The sequence below is a fragment of the Taeniopygia guttata genome, chromosome 24, assembly GCF_048771995.1.
Source record: "Taeniopygia guttata chromosome 24, bTaeGut7.mat, whole genome shotgun sequence".
In the NCBI taxonomy this organism is placed as follows: domain Eukaryota; kingdom Metazoa; phylum Chordata; class Aves; order Passeriformes; family Estrildidae; genus Taeniopygia; species Taeniopygia guttata.
Genome location: NC_133049.1, coordinates 7,478,352 through 7,497,039, shown reverse-complemented (window position 1 = coordinate 7,497,039; position 18,688 = coordinate 7,478,352). Strand labels below are relative to the sequence as shown.

The window sequence follows — 18,688 nt, the reverse complement described above, 5'->3', positions numbered from 1 at the left end:
ACAAGCCACGCCCCCTTGTGGGCCACGCCCCCTTGTGGGCCACGCCCCTTGCGGGCCACGCCCCCGCCTTCGCCCGGCTCGGCTCGGCCCGGCTCGGCTCCGGCACGACGCGCCCCCATCCCCTCTCTCTTTCGGGCTCGCCCCCTCCATTGGCCTGTCCCGGGGCCGATGTTCCGGCCGCTTCCCCCTCGCCGCGGTCCCGCAGTCCTTGCGCACGGTGCCAAACCCTTCAGCTCACTGCCAGTGGGTCCCCGGGCCCCAGCCCTGCCCGGGGCAGGCTCCGGTGTGTCTGTAACGTCCCACGCAGCAGGGACAGCCCGGTTCACGAAATGTTTTATGACCGGGTAACCCACGCCACAATCCTCATCTGGCCCCAGCACAGTGGGAACAACGATCCGAAATTACAAAAGATTTACAAAAAGGGGTCTGAGTCTACCACGGTTGGACATCCTGGTGGGGGCACCGCATGGCCTCACCATCTCCTCCCCTGGAACACTATGGCAGCAACTATCAGCATCACCCTCAATACCATCACCTCCCCAAGGCAGAGAGCTCGGGGCCCAGCAGGTCTTTGGCAGCTTTTTACATTTCAGCACTTTGATATTGTTCCAATAAAGTTTCTAGAAAGTCAACGTAAAAAAAAAAACACTTATTCCCTTGCCTAGACAGGCAACACTCAGGACCACCCAGCTGCGCCCAGTGCAGGTCCATGCCCTTGGTGTGCACAGCCCTTGGCATGAGGCAGGGACCGTGGTCCTCTCAGGAGCTCCTTGCTGCTTGGGATGCTCAGAAGTCCACGCAGCTGGTGGATTTGGGGTGCACAGCACCGCCCTCAGTTCATGAACTGGGTATAGCCCTCTGCCCCAGTGACAATGACGTCCATCCAGATGCGCATGGCCTCGGCTGATGGTGCCACCATGTAGTAGAGTCGGTCGTGGGTCTTGACACAGAAAGTGAGCGCAGGACTGGGGCTCTGGAGGGGACAATGAAATCACAACTCTGTTCCCCTCTGAGCAGGATGCAATCCCCTCCTTGTCCCCCCACAATGCCCAGCACGGGGGTCCTGCCCTCAGTGCCCTTGGCATCATCAGGGCCACGGGCCATTCCAGGAGCCTCCCTGGCACACGCTGCCCTGCTACCTCCTACCAGCGCGACAGAGGACAACGCAGGAAAACAGGGACAGCCACAGGAGCTCCCAGCGGACACCACAGCAGTGGCAGTGCCCAACTCTCACCTTTGCAGCACTGCGGAGGTGGTCATAGTAAACCTCTTCAATGGCTTGGAAGTAGATAACACCCTTCAGCTTTGTCTCATGTTTATCTGCCAAGAGAGGGGACTGCTGTTGACCACGGGTGACAGCACGGGGAGGGGACATGCGGTGGCATTGGGACTCACCCACGTAGTAGGAGAGGGTGCGCTTCATGCGGTCAAAGACAAACCAGCGCTTCTTCCAAGATTTGATCTTCCCGCCCATCTTGACCAGGTAGCCCTTACACATCTTCTCTGTCAGGATGATGTGGTAGCAGGTGTCAACATTGTGGCCTGAGGATTCGATGTGCAGCCGCAGGTTGAAATCCTCCTTGCGGATGGGGAGGTACCGTGTCAGGGGACGAGCCTGGAAAAGCAACACAGCCCTGCAAAGCCCACCGATGGTGACAAGAGCCACGTCCCTCCGCTGCGAGCTGGGACATCAGTAGCAAGGCGGGTGTGCCTCACTGTCCAGGCCAAGAGAGGGGGACGGCAGCCTGCCTCACACCTGTGAGAAGTGCTTCTCCCGCAGTTTGACCTCCTTCTCCACCAGCTTCTGCCGCCGCACAGTCTCATCCTGCAGTCGGCGTTCCAGCTGCTCCCGCCGCCAGCGCTCATCCTCCAGTGCCTGTTGACGCAGCTCCATTTCTCGCTCCTGCCAGCACGCACAGGCACTCAGCCCCAAGCACTGGAGACCTGCTTGCCATCTAGCCGTGCTGCTGGTGCCCCCACTCACCCGGGACTCCATCAACCGCGACTTCTCCTCGTGTGCCTCCTTCAGCATCTTCTCCATCTCCTCGATCTTTCCTGTCTCCATCCCGCTGGCACTGCAAAAGAGCCACAGCTGCTGCCCCAGCAGGAAGGACCTTGAGCCAGCAGCACACCAGCAGAGCAGGCTGTCCCCTGGCCATACAAGCTGGGCCCAGGATTACCTGGAGATGTTGTCAGGTGAGCACGCGGAGTTGTTGCTGAGGGAGATGCTGGTGTCCATGCTGTCCGAGCTCTCCAAGCTGAGCGTGTCATACGCATGGTCCAGCTCCTCAGCCCGGGGCCCGGGACCATGGGGGCGGCTGTGGTGGAGGATGGAGTGGTGCACAAGCCGGGGGAAGGCAGTGGGGAAGGGGGGCTGCCCATGCAGAGCTTCCCACTGGGACTGCGCTTCAGCAGCTGCTTTCTGCTTCAGCTCTGCGAGCCGCCGTTTCTGCTCCTCAATCACCTGCCGACCTGTGCCACGGGAAGATGAAAACGTCAAGTTAAATGTGCCACATTCAGAGCCACATCATGGTGGGCGAGGGGGTGGCACAGGCAGAAGACACTACAGGCACTGCTGGAACCACAAAAGCATGGCAGGGGCAGAGGTGGGAGCTGCTGTCACAGTTCTCCGGCAAGCACTGCAATATGTCTGGGCAGGAGCTGGGGGCACATGCACCAGGCTGGCAAGGAACAAGCAGGGCAAAGCATTAGCAGGCTAGGGATGCACAGGGTTGTCTCTAAGCAGATGTTGAGATGCACCTGGGGTCCTGGACTGCTCATGCCCCTCTTATGTATGGCAGAAGGTGACAGCAAACAGCCATGCTGCTGCCTCTGGGCTGCTCTAGGCAGTCCAAGTCACCCCACATCTCTACCTGGTGGATTGCCTGGCTGCAAGGGCTCTGCTGGGAGCAGCTTGGCTGGAGATGGGCCGTCAGGTGGAGGGGTCAGGAGGACAGAGAGGGGGGAAAAGCAAGAGACTGTGAGAGAGGCACCGCATCCTGCCAGAGCACTGCTGCTGTCGCAGCAGAAGGGAGCCTTGGCCAGGCTCCCTTCTCCATTGCCCAAGTGGCAGCAGGGAGAGTATTTCCCAAAGTCCCACCACCCCACAGAGCCAGAGCTCACCCTTCTGCTGCAGGGCCAGCTGGCGCTTGGTCTCGATGTCCTGCAGCGTGGCCACCAGGTTGCGGGACAGGCTGCCTGCCGGGCTGGGGGGGCCCTGGGCAGGACAGCAGGTGGTCAGCTGCAAGGATGGGGATGGGGGCTGGCACCAGGCACGTGTGAGCCATGGCCAGGTTGCCTGGGTCCCCCTGGCAGCCATACCTTAGGGGAGGGGCTGCGCTCCAGCACGGAGAGGTTGAGCTGTGAGGACGAAGGGGTCCCACTCTTCATCCGAGGGGTGAGGACACCAGCAGCACCCTCTGTTTTTGCACGATAGACCTGAGCACAGAGACACAGACATGAGAGAGACATAGGGGAACTGCAAAAGTCCCCCTGGAGAGATGGCTCCCCAGACCCTGTGTCGGTGCCATCCTGGCAAAGGGATGCAGCCCAAGAGGAGGCAGAGACTGCCCACCCTAGGCCACAGGTCTGCTCTGCCTCTGCCTGCTGTGGCAGCCAGGGCCCCAGCAGCACTCAGACTACAGGGTCCACAGGAACGTCCCCACACTGCCCCACTTCTGCCACAACCAGTGGCCCCAAAGCCTGAGCCTTGGCAGCAGAGGGCCAGGATTACCTGCAGAGCCTTGTGAGAGGAGTGAGCTTTAGCTGGAAGTGGAGGAGGGGAAGAAGGAGGAGAGACAGAGGAAGAGGAGGTCTCAACGCCAGCCATAACCTTCTGGTACCACTTCTCTAAATCAAGAGCCGGGAGACACACAGGGCCTCCCAACAGCTGCTGTTCCATCTGGAGAGAGAGGCTGCGTGAGAAAGGATGAAGGACAAATGCAGCAAGAGGGACAGACGCACAGAGAAGAGGTTGAAGCATTCCTGCCTATGCCTGCACCACTCCCCCAGAGCTTAACGTGCAGACCCCTGGGATCCTGTGCACTCCCTGGCTAAGTCCTGGCAGCTGTAGGAGCCGTTTGCTGTCCAAGAGAATGTGAGAACTGACCAAGCACAAAGACCCCCTGCCCTGGGGGCAGGCAGGACAGTCAAAGGTGTGCAGAGTGTCAAGAGCCCAAGCTGCTGCTCAGCTCCATCTGCAGCTCACCCATTCCCATGCATCTCCATCACCTCCCAGAAAGAGTAAAAGGGCCCAAAGGGAGGGAAACAGGGCACCAACCTCTGCAGAGACGAAGGGAGAAGGGAGAGATGGAAGAGGAGGAAGAGGAGGAGCACAGCCTGAGGATGAAGGAGCCGGAGGGGTACAGCCCAGCAGGGAAGCAGCAGGGGTGTGGAGGCTGCCCAGGATACCTGAGAGCTGCTCAACAGTCACATACTGGGCAGAGAAAAGCAGATTAAACCAGGTTAAGAGCTAGGGCAAGCAGACACAGAGGAACAAGCAGGCAGCTCCAACCCCCACAGGAAGGTTCATTGTCCTGGGAGGAAAAGCAGTTGGTGCTGCAGCCACCCTGGGCACTGGGACAGGCCTGCTCAGCATCCTCCTCGCTTGAGACAAGCGGCCAGGACTGCATCCAGCAAACAAAGGGCTGCCCCTCCAACTGCTGGGCACCCGCTCTGCTCCTGCCCTGCCACTACATCCAGAGCAGGCAACAAGTGCACCCCAGCACGGAGACTGGGCAGCTTGAGCCTCTGCTCCCCACTCAGCTGCAGCCAGACAAGTGTCCTGACCCCAGAGAGGTGTGGGCTCCAAGCACCAGGACACGCACAGGGCCGCGTGTCGCAGCTGCCTCAGTGCCTGGGGTGCAGCGGGCAACCCGAGGGAGCAAACCCGAGCATGCTCTGGGCAGGTACCTCGTTGGCTGTGGGAGCTACAGCAAGCAAGAAAGAGCGCTGAGCAGCAGCAGGGGCAGCAGCAGAAGCTTTAGTGTCCAGGCTGGGGCCATGTGCATTACTGCAGAACCTGAAAACGTCAGACAGCCTCATGTACTCCTAGAAATCCACGGCAAGGGAGAAGGAGAAGAGTTAGACCCATGTGCTGGCACCATGGCACTGACTGCATAGTGGGAGCAAATCTCCCTGTGCATTCCTGCCCCAACACTGCCTCCCCAGCCCTGCCCTGCCGCCCATGGTGTCCCCGGTGTGCAGCACCCTGGGGTGCTCAAGCTGGGCTGGGTGTGCTGGCACCCTTGCTCCAGCCTTCAGTGCAGCTTTGCTGAGTGCCTACAAGGGGCAGGGATGCCTCAGGGTCTTCCACAGTCACTGGCCACAAGTCCTCCCTTGTGCAGCAGCACTGAATGAGGCTGTGCCAGGTTAAAACCCACTTCCTCATCATTTCTGAACCAAACATGCTAAAGTGGGGAACTTGCTCTTATTTTGGGAAAGACATGCTTTCAGGATGCTGTCAGGAGGTGTCCAGCCAGATGGCAAGCAGTGAGCAAGGGGGAAACCACTGCACCAGGATTAAAATGGGGCAGCAGCAGGAACTGGGATGCCTGGCAGGCTCAGGAGAGCACCTGGAATCAGGGACTGAGAGTTAATGAGCACAGCTGCCAGAGATCTGTATCATAAATGCTCCAGCCATGCTGCTGTGGGGCTGCCCTGCTGCCTTGGGGTGACACCAGTCCACAAAAGGGGTCTTGGCCAAGGAGGGGTAAGTAAGCAAGCACATGCAGCTAGTCCCTCTAGTTAGTTACCTCGTGTGCCTTGGGGTACGAGTAGGTGGCAGGAGAAGCTAAGGAGGCAGCTGCTACTGGCAGGGGGCTCAGGGGCTTAGTTCCCTCCAACAGCTCATAAGGTTCTGAGATGTGGAGGGTCTCCTGTAGAAGGGTAAAGGTCACATAGGCAAGGTGGGCACAGATAGCAAGGTGGCAGCAGCAGGAGTCACGCTGCAGGCAGGCATGAGGGGATTCTGCCATCTTGTGCCTCATAACCAGCAGCAGGTCAGGCAGTACCACAGGCCCCGAGGGCATCATGGTTCTGGCTCCCCGTTCAGAGCCACGAGCAAGGTAATGGGGCAACTCACTTCCACCTAAAAGCCCCCTGGACCAGCACCAACACATCCCCATGCTTGCTCTCCAACAATGATGGGACCCTAGGCAATCCTGTCCCACATGCTGCTCTGTTGCATTTCCCCTTCCTCCTTCCCAACCTCTGCAGCCCATGGAGAGACTTTGAGCAGCTGGAAGCACGTGGCTCTGGTCAGGAGGTACTTGGGAATACAGGAACTGCTGCAGAGCAAAGCTGGTGGTGCACAAGGCTCATCCTTGCTGATGGCAGTAGCTTACAAGAGCAGCTCTAGGCACCACAGCTTCCTCTACCCACTTACCTCTCGGAGAGCTGAGGACATTTTTGGGAAGCTCCTGCCACCTGTGACAAGCTGGTATCGCCTCTCCAGAGACACGAGCTTCTCCTTCTCCTGTGCATGGGGTGACAGGCCAGAGGCAGCTGATGGTTACTGGCACCCCATGGCCAGTCACCCCCCAAGCTCTTCCTGCCTGCCAGCAACCTGTCAAGAGCTGGCATGATCTTATCCCCTGCCCTGAGCACCCTCAGGAGTACACATCAGTCACACAATGCAGTCATGGCATTACCTTCTGCAGGAGCTGCAGGACACTGCTCCGCTCCCTGGCCAGGCGCTCGGCCTCCTGGGCACTCTGCAGCCGAATCTGGGCAGCCTGGGCATCCAGGGCAGCCACCCGCTCCTGGGGAGCAGGCAGCAGAGATGAGCTGGCTGCTGGTGAGCCACGGGATGCAGCCTGGCCATGCCCGACCGAGGGGCACAGCCCAGCCACACCGGACCTGCTGCTTCTTCCTCCTACCTTCCTGCGGGCAATGCTCCGGTGGCACTCAGCCCGGCTCTGCAGGAGCTGCTGGCCTCGTGCCTCGCGCTCCTCTTCGAGGTGGCTCTCTCGCTCCAGCTGCTGAAACTCCAGGTCCTCGAACAGCTTGGCCTCTGACTCCAGTGCCTCTGCCTCCTTTGAACACACAAGAGCACTGTGAGTGGATCTGACCCACTGGGTGGGCACCTCTGCATCCTGCAGGCAGGTCTCCCACAGCAAAACCTCCTGCCATGCCTCCACAATCTACTGGTGCTGGCCAGGAACAAGAGCTGGTAGCCAAGCCTGTCCCCTGTGCCTGGTGTGGGCAGGCAGCTTTGCCTTCTGCTGGGCATTGGAAACATGAGAGATACTGACAGGAGTGTCTGCTGTCAGAAGAAGGCAATGGAGGCACCCAGAACTGGCCAGGACAGAGCAGTCACCCCTATGAGAAGAGCTTGGCACAGCCCTCAGAGACCAGCTGCCCCCACTGAACCACATATGGGCTAAAGCTGTGCCCTGACAGGCAGCAAAACACCATGTGTAACCAACAGCAACACTGTGCCACCAAGCCCACAGGTGGCAAAGCCCCAGCAGACAAGCACCATGCTGGACAAGCTCCTGTGTGTCCTTCCAGCCTTCATGCACCGACAGCACGTGGCAGCACTCAGCCCCGCGCGTGCCAGTGCCACCCTGGCAGCCACTGTGCCATGCACCTCATGGGAATGTGTTTCACCCTGCTCCGTGACACGGGCAGCCAGTGACACAGCACTGATGTGGTGGCTTCCCAAGGGCTCCCACACGCACAGACTGCTCCATCACCCCCCTGACCACTCTACACCAGATCCTCATCCATCGAGTGCCTGGCTGGAGCAGGCTGTGGCAATGTGGGTTTATCTGAGCAGGCACTAGCCATGGGCTGGGGAAAGTCAACCACTTCCAGAAAATACCAGGTAATATGAAAAATTGCTGAGGACTAGCAGTAACATGGATCAACATCACTGTGTAAATAAACATTCTCAGGAAATAGCTGGAGGCAGCCAGGTGGAGATGCAGCAGCCCCCAAGACTCCCCAGCCTGCCCTCCTTTGCAGGCAGGGTCCATGCTCGTGCCCTGCCCGGTCTCGAGCAGCTCTGCCGAGCCGGTGCCGAGGAGCTCTGCCGAGCCGGTCCCGCGCCCCGGGCCCGGGCGAGCGGCAAGCTTACCAGGACGATGGTGCCCGGTGCCAGCCGCCTCCAGCCCGGGTGCGACGCTCCCAGTGCAGCCCCGGCTGGCAGGGAAGAGCTGGCCTAAGCTGGAGCGGAGGGAGGTGGGCCATGGTCCAGGAGGGGTGGGGGGAGACACTGACCCTTCGCATCTGCTCCTGCAATTGCTCCCGCATTGACTCGGGGCACTTATCAAGGTGGCTCTTCGACTCATGGTAAAGCGCCTGGAGTTGCTCTAGCTCCTTCCTTTCAGCATCAACCTTTGCCCTTTCCTGAATCAGGGGAGAACAAAACAAAACAAACAAAAAAAAAAAAAAAAGGAAAAGAAAAGGAAAAAAAAAGAAGACACACTTCTCAAATGGGCGCCATGCAGAAGCTGTGAGTTAGAAGAGGGGCTCAGCTGGAGACAGAGGGGGCTCAGGAGAAGGAGCATCATGGCATCTAGAGGGGGATCGAGAGATCAAGAGATACAGGAGCCAGCCGAGCAGTGTTAGAAGAGTTACAGCCAACCCCTGACCTCAGCTTTGTGTTTCCAAAAACAAACTTGCAGGCAGCAAAAAGATCAACGCTGATAGTATGGTTCAAGTCATCCCAATCCTGCACATGGCTGCATCACAGTAACCACTAGCTGGCTTTGTTAACTGCTACCAGTTAGGAACTGCAGGTCCTGAATGCAGCCGGAGGTCATGGACCACCCTCATCCCTTAGAAGGAGAGGGCAGCACTGGGCAGCAGTGAAAGCAGGAGGCTGTGGTCCTGCAAGAGATGCTCAGGCTGTGATAAGTCAGCAGCAGAGCAGACACTGACTCCTGGGCCTGGGAGGAGGGGCCTGGCCACAGGAGCAGTAAAATGGGGCCAGCAACACGGGACTGGCATAGGGGAACCACCCACAGGTTTGGCAGTACCATATGGGGGCTTGGCATTGAGAAATGCCTGCTGCAAGGAACCCTGTGCTCCACACAGAGATGAGACATCATGAAAAGGGATGAGGGGACATGCTGGCAGGGAGGCAAGGCTGGCACAGGCAGGTGCCCCAGGAGAGTAGCTATGATTGCCTGGGCGCTCCTGGACATGCAGAGATGTCAGAGGTGATGGTGGAGCTCAGTGCCGGCCGGCACTGTTAGTGTGAGTAGTGCAGATGGGCTAGGAAAGGGGGTGGTCAGGTCAGCAGAGAGGCTGGGAGAGTGCTTTCCCTGCACTCCTCTCCTGGTTCTGCATGAGGCTGTCCCTGGCTACAGAAGATGCCTACAAAGGGCTAGAAGACCTAAACCAGAACAAAACCCCCAAATGCTGTAGGAGCACCACTGGCAGGCACCAATGGCCACTCTGCCAGGCCACAGGCACACCAACAGCCCTGGCATCCACAGCCATGGGGCTGGCCAGACCCCAAGGACCCTGATGTCACATGATGGTGACACAGAGCAGCTGGTGGGACCTTGGCATAGGCTGCACAGGGACAATGGCCTCAGGCAGCAGGGAACCGGATCCCAGCAGCTCTCCCACAGCTCTCCTGTCCACGCCACACTGCCTGCAAGGCTGTGGGATAGCCAGCAACCAGCAGCTGGGACAAACGTGCCACACACGCAGCGTCATGGGTGCCTTCTGGCAGTAACTGCACCACAGGCAACACTGGGGGAAGGGGGCCAGGACCCCCTCCTAAAGCCACCAAGCTAAACACCTGCAGTGGTTTCCCAGCCACCTCCAGCAAGCCGAACACTACAGCAACAGCTGCCATCACACACGGAGGCGCAGCAGAGTGAGGTGACTTGCTGCAGCTCCCTAGCGAGGACAGGTAACGGGGAGAGCCAAGGCCTCTGCTTCGGCACTGCCCGCTGCAGGCAGTGGCCATCTGGAAAGCCTCACACCACAGCCTCCCTGCCAGAGCAACAGGCAGCACTTGAAATGCTCCCTGAGCATTGGCTGCGCTCTCCTCCAGCAGAGCTGCTCGACCAACCCCAGGCAGACAGACAGATCCCCCCACAATGCACGCCATAGGGGCTGCTTCCCAAAGCCTCTGCAGAGCCCAGAGAACACATCTGCAGGGGAATGCTGCAGCTTGAGGCATTGCAGTGCTGGCTGTGAGTGCCAGGGAGGTATGGCACAGCTAGTGCCAATGGGAACCTGTGACTGGGCTCACCTTGTCCCGCTCCTTGCGGATGCTGGTGTCCAGGCTGGAGAGCTTCTCCTTCAGCTGCTGCACCGCTTCCTGCTCCTGCCGCAGCCGGACCACCTCTGATTCCCGCTCACCCTGCAGCAGTGCCTGCTCCATCTCTGCCTGGACAGCCAAAGCAATATCAGGACTGCAGCTCCAGCTGGATCATACCCTTAGGATTCAGCGCTGACTGGTGAGGGCAGCAGGCAGCAGGGGACCCAGCAGTGTCCCCTGACCTCTCACCTCTTGCGATGTCTCCTGCAGCTGCTGCTCCAGCTCCTTGACACGACCCTTCAGCTGGTCCAGGCGTCCGAGGACACCGGCACGCTCCTCCTCCAGCCGCTGTGCCTCCTTGGCCCGGGGGCCTGTCAGCTTCTCGTGCTGTGGAAAGGGCTGATTGGCATGGCACAGTGCAGTGTGGCATGGTAACAGAGTGGCACAGATGTCCCCCTACCTCGTGGTGGGTACTCTCGGTGCTGCTGCACTCCTCCTTCAGGTTCTCCTCATCTGACCTCTCCACGCTCTCCCTCTGCTGCAGCTCTTCGACAGCATGGCCCAGAGCCATGGCACTCCTGGGCACCCACTGGCCAGCATCTGTGTCACCAGCCAGGAGCCTGTGCATGTCACCTGGCTCGGTGCCGTCTGTCTTGGTGTACTCAGCACAGAGGTTCAGGATGGTCTCCAGGCGTTGTCGCTCCTGTAAGAAAGAGCGGTCCCCATCCAGCACGTGCTGTGGCAGGAACAGACAGAACCCTGTGCCAACGGTGGCCACCAGAATACGGACCTGCACGCTGGCATGGGCAGGCAACGCTACAAAGCACAATGCCGCCAGCCCGACCCCACAGCAGAGCCAGGCACGCGATGTGCTGGGAGCTGAGACAGACTAATTGCAGGCAGCAGTGCCGGCTGCCGAGCGCGCCGCTATTTCCAGGCGGTGACTCAGGCTGCCTGCGCCAGGCGTGAGTCAGGGCTGAGCAAACACAGCCCTGGCGGCTCGGCCACTGGCAGGGACACAGCAAACCTCATCCAGGCAGATACCAGTTCCATAAAAACCCCATCAGCCCTAAATATAGATGCAATGTCCACAGAGCCTCGGCACCACCACCAGCAGATGGGCCCTGGCAGGGATGGACAAGATGTGGAGAGTTTTGCAAAGGCAGGGGCACCACCATTTTGGCCAGTAGCTCTGGGGCCATGCCAGCCCCACCAGCTTCCACAGGCTGCTGTAACTCAGGAGCTTTGTATTCCCAGAGAGCTGCTGAGCACTGATGGCTCCTCCTGGCCATAATCCCCCTGGATAAGCCGGCAGCCTGGCAGCTGTGGTAAATCCCCAAGAGGCAAAGGCCAGGTTTCAAAGCAGCAAACAACAACTGCTATTTGCAAAGAGGGTGTCCCACACTCAAATGTGTCCCCTCCCAGCCCCAAGGCTCACCAGGCGCTCCATCTCCTGCTCCCGAACCCGCTCCTGCCGCTGCCGCCGATGGTACTCCAGCAATTCATCCTCATTGTCACTGATCTCAGTGATGCTGTTCTTGCGCTCCCGTGACCCCACTGGCAGCTGTGGGTCCCCCAAAGGCTTCCTGGGGGTGCGGGGGCTCTGCCGGGGCGAGGGCACAGCTGGGGAGCCCAGCCCGTATGCTGGGCTCAGGCAAGTACTGAAACTGGGACGGCGTGTGGGGTTCTCTGACAGCAGCGGGGGTGAAGGACCCCCAGCACCTTTTGACTCCTCTGGGCCCTTGCGCCTGGCACGGGGACTGCCGGGCACTTCCCTGCCCAGCCGTGGCTGTGGGGAGGGGGTGTCAGGGGCCGCCCGGGGGCTGGCAGCCCGGCGTGACAAGGAGGGACTCAGGGGAGGCAGCTCCCGCATGCTCTCGATGTTCCTCCGGGCAAGCCGTGGGCTCTCGGGGAGCTGCAGCCGGGTCTCTGGGACCACCCTGCTACTGCTGGGCTGCCGGCTCGGGGCCAGAGAGTCCCGTGGCTCCCGGAAGGGACTGGGGGGCCGCTCCTGCAGGGCCACCCGTGGCCGCGGGGCCACCCTGGGCGCCAGCCGGGGGCTGCCCACCCTGTGGTCCCCGAGCCTCTCGGCTGGCCAAGGCTCACTAGAACCGCCAGCAGGCAGAGCGGGTGGCTGGACAGTATGGTTGTAGCTGGAGGAGCGAAGTGGGAGAGGGGGCGGCACGGCTGGGCCTTGCTCTTGGCTGCTGAGTGAGGGGCTGGTGTAGCTGCTGCTGCTGGCTGGGGAGGAGAGGGGAGAGAAGTTCTCATAGCTGGAGCCCCCTGAGGCGGCCCCAGGGCTGGATGGAGGGGACAGGAGGCAGCGCCCACCCCCATTCACCACAGGGGAGAGGGGGGATTGGCCACAGGCAGGCGGCTTCTGGATGCCGGGGGACCCTGACTCCTCCAGCACCAGCGAGTCCATGATGTCCTGCAGGTCCTTCTCGATGGAGCTGACAAGGGAGCTGTGGCTGTGACACCCACGCTCTGACAGCTGGTGGCCACCATTCACCAGGGCCTCGGATTCTGCAGGGAAACAAAGGAGAAGGCATCGGTGTGGTGCGACTCCGCCGCAGCCCCTGCCTGGGCTGGGTCCTACAGAGCAGCCTGGCATCATTCTTCCACTCAGCCTTGCAGAGTCAGAGCTGGACTTCAGCCCCTCTCTGCTGCTCCCCAACCTGCCTGCACCCCGCTGCCACCCTTTCCCATGCCAGCTGGGGAGCCGGGATAGGGAGGAGGCTGGAATCCCGCTAGCCCCATCACCCAGGAGACAGAAACCTGAGAGGACAGTCGCCCTCCCTGGGCTGCAGCTCCCTGCTCCACTCCCTGGAGAGCAGCTGCCCTCACCACCCCCTGGCACCCACCCCTTGCCCCCTGCAAGCTCTGGCTTCCCAGCAAGGGGTCAGAGATGCAATTGCCAAAAGCTGCTGACCTGCAGCATGTCCGGACCCACCACCACGTTGCCCGCAGCCTCCCCACACCCCGGCCAGGGTGCCCCTGCCTGGGTTGCCCCGTCCTCCCAGCGCAGCACCGATGTGCCTGTCACTCAGGGGACCAGCGAATCGCAGCAGGCAGGACAGCATGCCACCCGGGCTGCGTCACCCCTTGGCACTCAGCAGCTCCCCCACAGCAGCTGGCACTGCCTTCATGCCTGGAAAGATGTGCCACAGCCCTGTCAGTGTGATCCCACCCAGTCCTGCATGGCAGAGTGAGCATGCAGGGCCCACACGGGATGGTGCATGGTTGCATGATGCTCCTCAGCCACAGCACCTCCCCATGTCCCTCCTCCTGTCCCCCAGCTGCAGGCATGCTGCCTTCCAAACACACACGTGGCACGGGAAGGCAGCCAAGCTCCTCTCCCTGTGCCAGGGTGTGCTGGTGAGGGCAGGGATAAGGGCTACCAGCCCAGGGATCAGTGCTGGGGATTTGGACATCCCCAGGAACCAAGCACGATACTGGCACCTGGCCCATTGCCCCACAGACATGCAGACACAGCAAGGTAAGCTCATGAGATGAAGGGCAGCAGCCAGAAGAATGGCCTTCACAGCCCCAGCACAGCCACTCCAGCACAAACACCCGTTTTCAAGCAGTGGGGGGCTCCGATGGGCAACGGCTCTGCCACAGCCAGGCTGGGCAGAAGTGAAAGCCATGCCTCAGTGCCCCCACAGACAACCTCTCTGAGGTGATATTAATCATTAACAAATACCAGTGCAGCTGCCATACCATGCCAAGCTGACGGATGGCACACTGCGTCCGGGTGTGAGCCCGAGTGCAACTGGACAGGACTGGGAGAGCATTGGGAACTGGGAAGGATGATGGGTCAGGGAGCACTTCAGCATCTGCCCTGCCCCACCTGGGACAAGGGGGATCACCTACTTGCTGGTAGCCCATAGAGAGCCGACGGGCTTCTGCCACCCGCTGGGATCATGCTCTTAATCCACTTGGCCTCAGCAGGGTGGTTGAAGCGGAGGAAGGTGGCCTGGCCCAGGCAGATGGTGCACCCTTGGGAGAGAGGAGAGAGGGTTCAGATGCTAGCCGGCAGTATCAGAGTACTCCTGGAAAGTGCAGGGAAGCAGTTGGGCGCTGCTTGCCCTAAGATGCGCCCTCGGGAAGGCGGTGGGCTCCTGCTGTCAGCAGAGGCTTAGGGGGAGGCTGAAATCCAGGTCACTCCACAGCAGCTGCCGGCAGCGCATCGCAGGCGCAGGCACAGCTGGGGTCCCCGGCGGGGCCGCGGGGGAGCTGGCGGCACTCCAGGGCTTGCGTGGCTGCCAGCTGCAGACAAGACAGCTCCTGTCCCTGCTTGCAAAGCATCTCTGCTTGGCCCAAAGCAGCAGCCCTCTTGGGGCAAGGCTGACGAGCAGCGTCGAGGAGGAAGGCACCTCAGGAAGGGAAGGGGAGGCAAGTCGTGGGTGCTGGCTGTGTGTTCACCTGCTGCCCGTGGTGCTGGGGAGGCATGTGCTGGCAGCGAGGAGCATCAGGCGGCTCGCAGGCGGCTCGCTGCCGACACACCCCACTTTGAAGCGCCTGCCAGGCCTCTGGGGAGAGGTTCGCTCCATACCAGCAGCCGCTGCTGAAAATCCCTCGCCGGAGGGGACGCGTTTTTTGGAGCACCCGTCAGCCCAGCTCAGAGCCAGGAGAGCGAGAGGCACTACGGACTAACTGCTATCGCCGTGGTGAGGGCCTGGTGCCCTGTCTGGGCGGCAGGGCGGGACAGCGTCCTGCTGAGCCCGGCTCAACGAGGGCATCCCTGCCTGCCAGGAGCAGCGCCGACGCCCAGCCTGGCAACGGAGAGATGCACCGCTGCCCTGCGCCTTCCTTCGCCCGTGCCGGCATCAGTGGAGCCACAGGTCGCCCCAGCACAGCGAGTAAGAACCAAACCGCACCACGAGCCTGACAGCCCCGCAGCCCAATCCCGCGTGGCCCTGCACAGATGCTGTCCCTGCCTGCCCCCGGGGACCGGAGGATGAGCGGCTCGGCTGACACCTGCCCGCACCCCGCAGCCCACCACGGCCCTCGCTGCCGACTGTGGGACCGGCGGGACCCGGCAGCACCCCGGGCCGCCGCCGGAGCGGCTCCCATTGTCCCCGCGGGGCGGCCGCGGCAGCGCCCACGCGGGTGTGTCCCCCTTCCCCGAGGGACGGGGCAGGCGCGGGGACCGCAGTGCCACGGCCTGCGGGGCACCACGGAAGGCTCCGTGACCCGCGGGGGAGCGGGAGCGAGCCCCGCCCGGCGCGGACACGCGTGGCCGCCGCTCGGCACTCACCTCACCGCCGCCGCCGCCGCCGCCACCGCCCGGGCAGCCGCACCGCCCCCGGGGAGGGACGGGGGCCGGGCCTCGCCCGACAGCCCTCTCCGGGAAGGAGCAGGAGTGTGGAGGGGCGGGGATCGCCTGGAAAGGGCCTGAGGCTTTGTCCAGCTCCCTGGGAGCGGCCCCGGGGGCCGGCTGGGTCCTGTAGCCACGCAGGCGGACCAGCAGTGTCCCGGCAGCCATCGGTCGGGAGGACACTCGAGGTGTTTTCGTCTGTCATCTCCCTCCCCAAAGCTGGCTCAGCGTGTCCGCTGTTCTTCCAAGCCCACCCGGATCTTTCCCACCTCACTTGACACACGCAGCAATGCCAGCTCTCAAATCGTGCCAGGACCTGGCAGGTTTCCCAGCACGGAGCATAGGGGCCAGGAGTATGCTAGCTGGGATGTGCAGTTACTGGATGGCTCCTCAAACACCCCAATACTCAACAGCACAGCTCCACAGGCAAAGGCTCTGGTGAGCCAGTCATCTCCTACCTTGGGTGAGGTGCATGGGCCGCTGGAGTGGCACGCCGTCAATGGCACAGGCGTTGCCACAGGGGTGCAGGGTGAGTGTCCCTCGCACATTCTCGATGTAGCAGTGCTGGGGCGCCAGCCCGGGGCCCTGCAGGATGATGTCTGTCGCAGCCGTGCCAATGGTGGTCCTCCCTGCCAGCAGAGAGGGCGTCTCAGTGTCTCTGTTACCAGCGTGCCCCTGGAGACCCCCTGGCACTCACCTTCCTCCAGGGGCAGGAGTGTGATGGCAGTGCTGAGTCGACCGCTGCCCAGGCTCACCAAATGTGGTTTCTCTGTCTGCACTTTCAGCCCCTTGCCCGTGTCAATCAGGTCCAGGGAGCTGCTCTGTAGGAGGAGAGAGAGAGATGCTCACAGCTCCTGCAGCTGCAGCCCAGTCCCCTGCACTGCCCACCTGGCTGAGCTGCTCCAAAACGGCCACATAGCCAAGATCAATGCCCAGGCACAGCCACATGCCAGCAGGACTGTCCAGGAGAGGAGGGCTCTCCTGCCTGTGCTACCTATCCCAGGAAGCTGAGGCGAGCTGCCACGGGAGCTGGAGATCCATGGGGCTTGGGCTGCATCTAAGAGGATCCAAGCTGCCAGCCGCTTAGCTCAATGGGCTTTGCTGAGGATCCCGTAATAGGATTGGCTGAGACTGAGGAGAAGCTGGAGAGCAGTGCCAGTGCCGGTGCTAGGGCTGGCTGCAGAGGTGGACTCCCAGCCAGATTCCCCTATTCCCAGAGAGCAGAGGCCCTGTGATCCTGTGTGCTCACCTGGATGACAGTCTGGACTCTGTGGCTTGAGCTGATGGGGGTCCTGCCAGATGTCTCCATGGTGCCCTCTTGGAGATGTCGGATGGTACCGGACATGGGCTGCCAGTAGAAACAGAATGGCAGTACGAGTGACCACACTGGTCATGGCCTTTATGTATTTTCCCTCGCACATCCCGGACAGCAGCCTGTGCACAAACCCTACCCATTCCAAACCAGCATTTGCCACCAAGAGGATTACCATCCTGAGCTCCTGTCTTCACCATGTCAGCAGCTGCCTGAAGCCAGCGAGCATCCCTGCCTGCCAAGGCACGCATCCTACCTAGGCACACATCACCATCCACCCAGGGAGACCCACACATGTGCCAGGTGTCAGGACAAGACACAGCCTGGGAAGGAAAACTAAACTTGCAGTCAGTTTTGGGGGTATGGTGTTGGAAATGCATGCTTTAAATGCCAAGAGCTGTGGGCAGCCAGACCCCAATGGCTGTCCTCGGAAAAGCACACGCAAGCACAGGTTCTGGCTGTCCCCAGGAACACCTGCCTGCCATGCATGGCAGAGCTGTCCATGCCACCAGTGCCCAGTTCTGGCACCCCGGCACATGCCTCTGCTCCCACACAGTTCAGCAGCAGCTCATAGTGCACACGCCCAGCTGAGTGTTTGGTACCCCTGTGGCCGGCAGGCAGAGCCACCACCCATGGAACAGCCATGCTACCACACATTCTCTGCGTGAGTGGGAGGCAACTCGAGGAGGAACAATTTCCATCACCCGGCGCTCACGCCATGTCGGGATGCTCCGAGGATCTAAATTTACCGTCTGCTGCTCCCTACGTCCCTCCCTTCCGCCCTGGACTAGCTGACTGGGGCTTAACCCTTCCTGGGCAGTGCAGATAGGAAGCGCTCCATCTCCGTTAGGAGACGCTGGTCCTGGGGCCGCCAGGAGGATTCTCGGGCTCGGCTCTCGCCAGCATCGCCGAGTGTCCAGCCAGCCCCTGGAGGGACCCCCCCGCTCGGCCAGCACCGGGCTCAGCTGCGGGGGCGAGAGAACGGCTATTACACACTGCGGAAAAAATGAAACGCTGGAAAACACCAGGCGTGAGATCCAGGACCTGGATGAAACCCGGGTGTCTCCTGCAACAGCAGGACTGGCCGCCCCACAGCGAGGGCTCTGTGGGACCACAGCCTCGCCACGTGGGATGGAGACAGCTCAGCTGGGACAAGGGGGGGCGTAGAGATAAGGTACCCCGAGAACAGTTCGCGAGTGCTTGCCGGCTGCCGAGGCAGAATCCCTGCTCTCCCTTACCTGCCACCTGGCCCTGGTGCCGAGCGCGACCCTCTGCGGCAGGCTGCCCATGTTCCCCAGGCACTGGGGTGCCGCACTTCCCAGCATTTGGAGACCTCGGGCCCAGCCGAGCCCCTGCCTCTCACTTACACCTACGTCCTGTCACAATGCTCAGGAAGGAGGAAAAGCCAGGAGGGGCCAGGCTACTGAAGAGGAAGGGAGCGGGGCCAGGGTGGGATCTTTGTCGCTGTTAACTCCTTCCCAGCATGGCTGTACTGGTGAGACCTGGTGAGAACCATGGAGGACCCCCATTCCAGCCACTTGGAGGATTGTCTCGGATTCTGCTGCCTGCTGCCCAAACTCTCCACCCATCCCCGATCCCCACTCCAGAAGCAGCCCTGCCTGCCCATGAGCTGGAGGGTGACCCTGGCATCCCATCGCTTCCCAACGCCCCCAGTACCGCAACATTGCCCTCCAACAGAGCCCCTCACCTGCCTCGCCAACACTCGGGGAACGCCCGCGTCACCCCAGCCCGTCCTGCTGGGGATGCAGCCCCTCTCCAGCCAGCTCTGCTGCAGGAATGCGGGGCGGGAGCGCGGCCACCCCAGCCG

The 18,688-nt window shown here is 61.4% G+C and overlaps 1 protein-coding gene across 18 annotated transcripts; it reads right to left on the bottom strand.

Moving 5' to 3' along the window:
- Positions 1-568: 568 nt before the first annotated feature.
- On the bottom strand, positions 569-18,550 carry PHLDB1 (pleckstrin homology like domain family B member 1). Of its 18 annotated transcripts, none has more exons than XM_072918204.1 (26): positions 18,099-18,550; positions 16,798-16,896; positions 16,246-16,369; positions 16,007-16,177; positions 14,102-14,227; positions 11,664-12,751; positions 10,686-10,928; positions 10,475-10,612; positions 10,217-10,354; positions 8,224-8,352; positions 6,879-7,034; positions 6,651-6,761; positions 6,386-6,475; positions 5,754-5,876; positions 4,912-5,049; positions 4,280-4,435; positions 3,734-3,901; positions 3,322-3,438; positions 3,124-3,241; positions 2,874-2,918; positions 2,181-2,472; positions 1,985-2,075; positions 1,757-1,876; positions 1,396-1,615; positions 1,235-1,320; positions 569-973 (listed from the first exon to the last, which is right to left on the bottom strand). In XM_072918204.1, exons 1-26 carry the CDS (start codon positions 18,183-18,185, stop codon positions 833-835), a joined length of 4,515 nt encoding a protein of 1,504 aa, XP_072774305.1. In that variant the 5' UTR covers positions 18,186-18,550; the 3' UTR covers positions 569-832. The 18 variants fall into 18 exon arrangements, with proteins under 18 accessions (XP_072774305.1, XP_072774303.1, XP_072774304.1 ...); XM_072918202.1 differs by having other exon boundaries at positions 1,757-1,903; positions 18,099-18,547; XM_072918203.1 differs by having other exon boundaries at positions 1,757-1,903; positions 3,124-3,217; positions 18,099-18,547.
- Between the last annotated feature and the right edge of the window lie 138 nt (positions 18,551-18,688).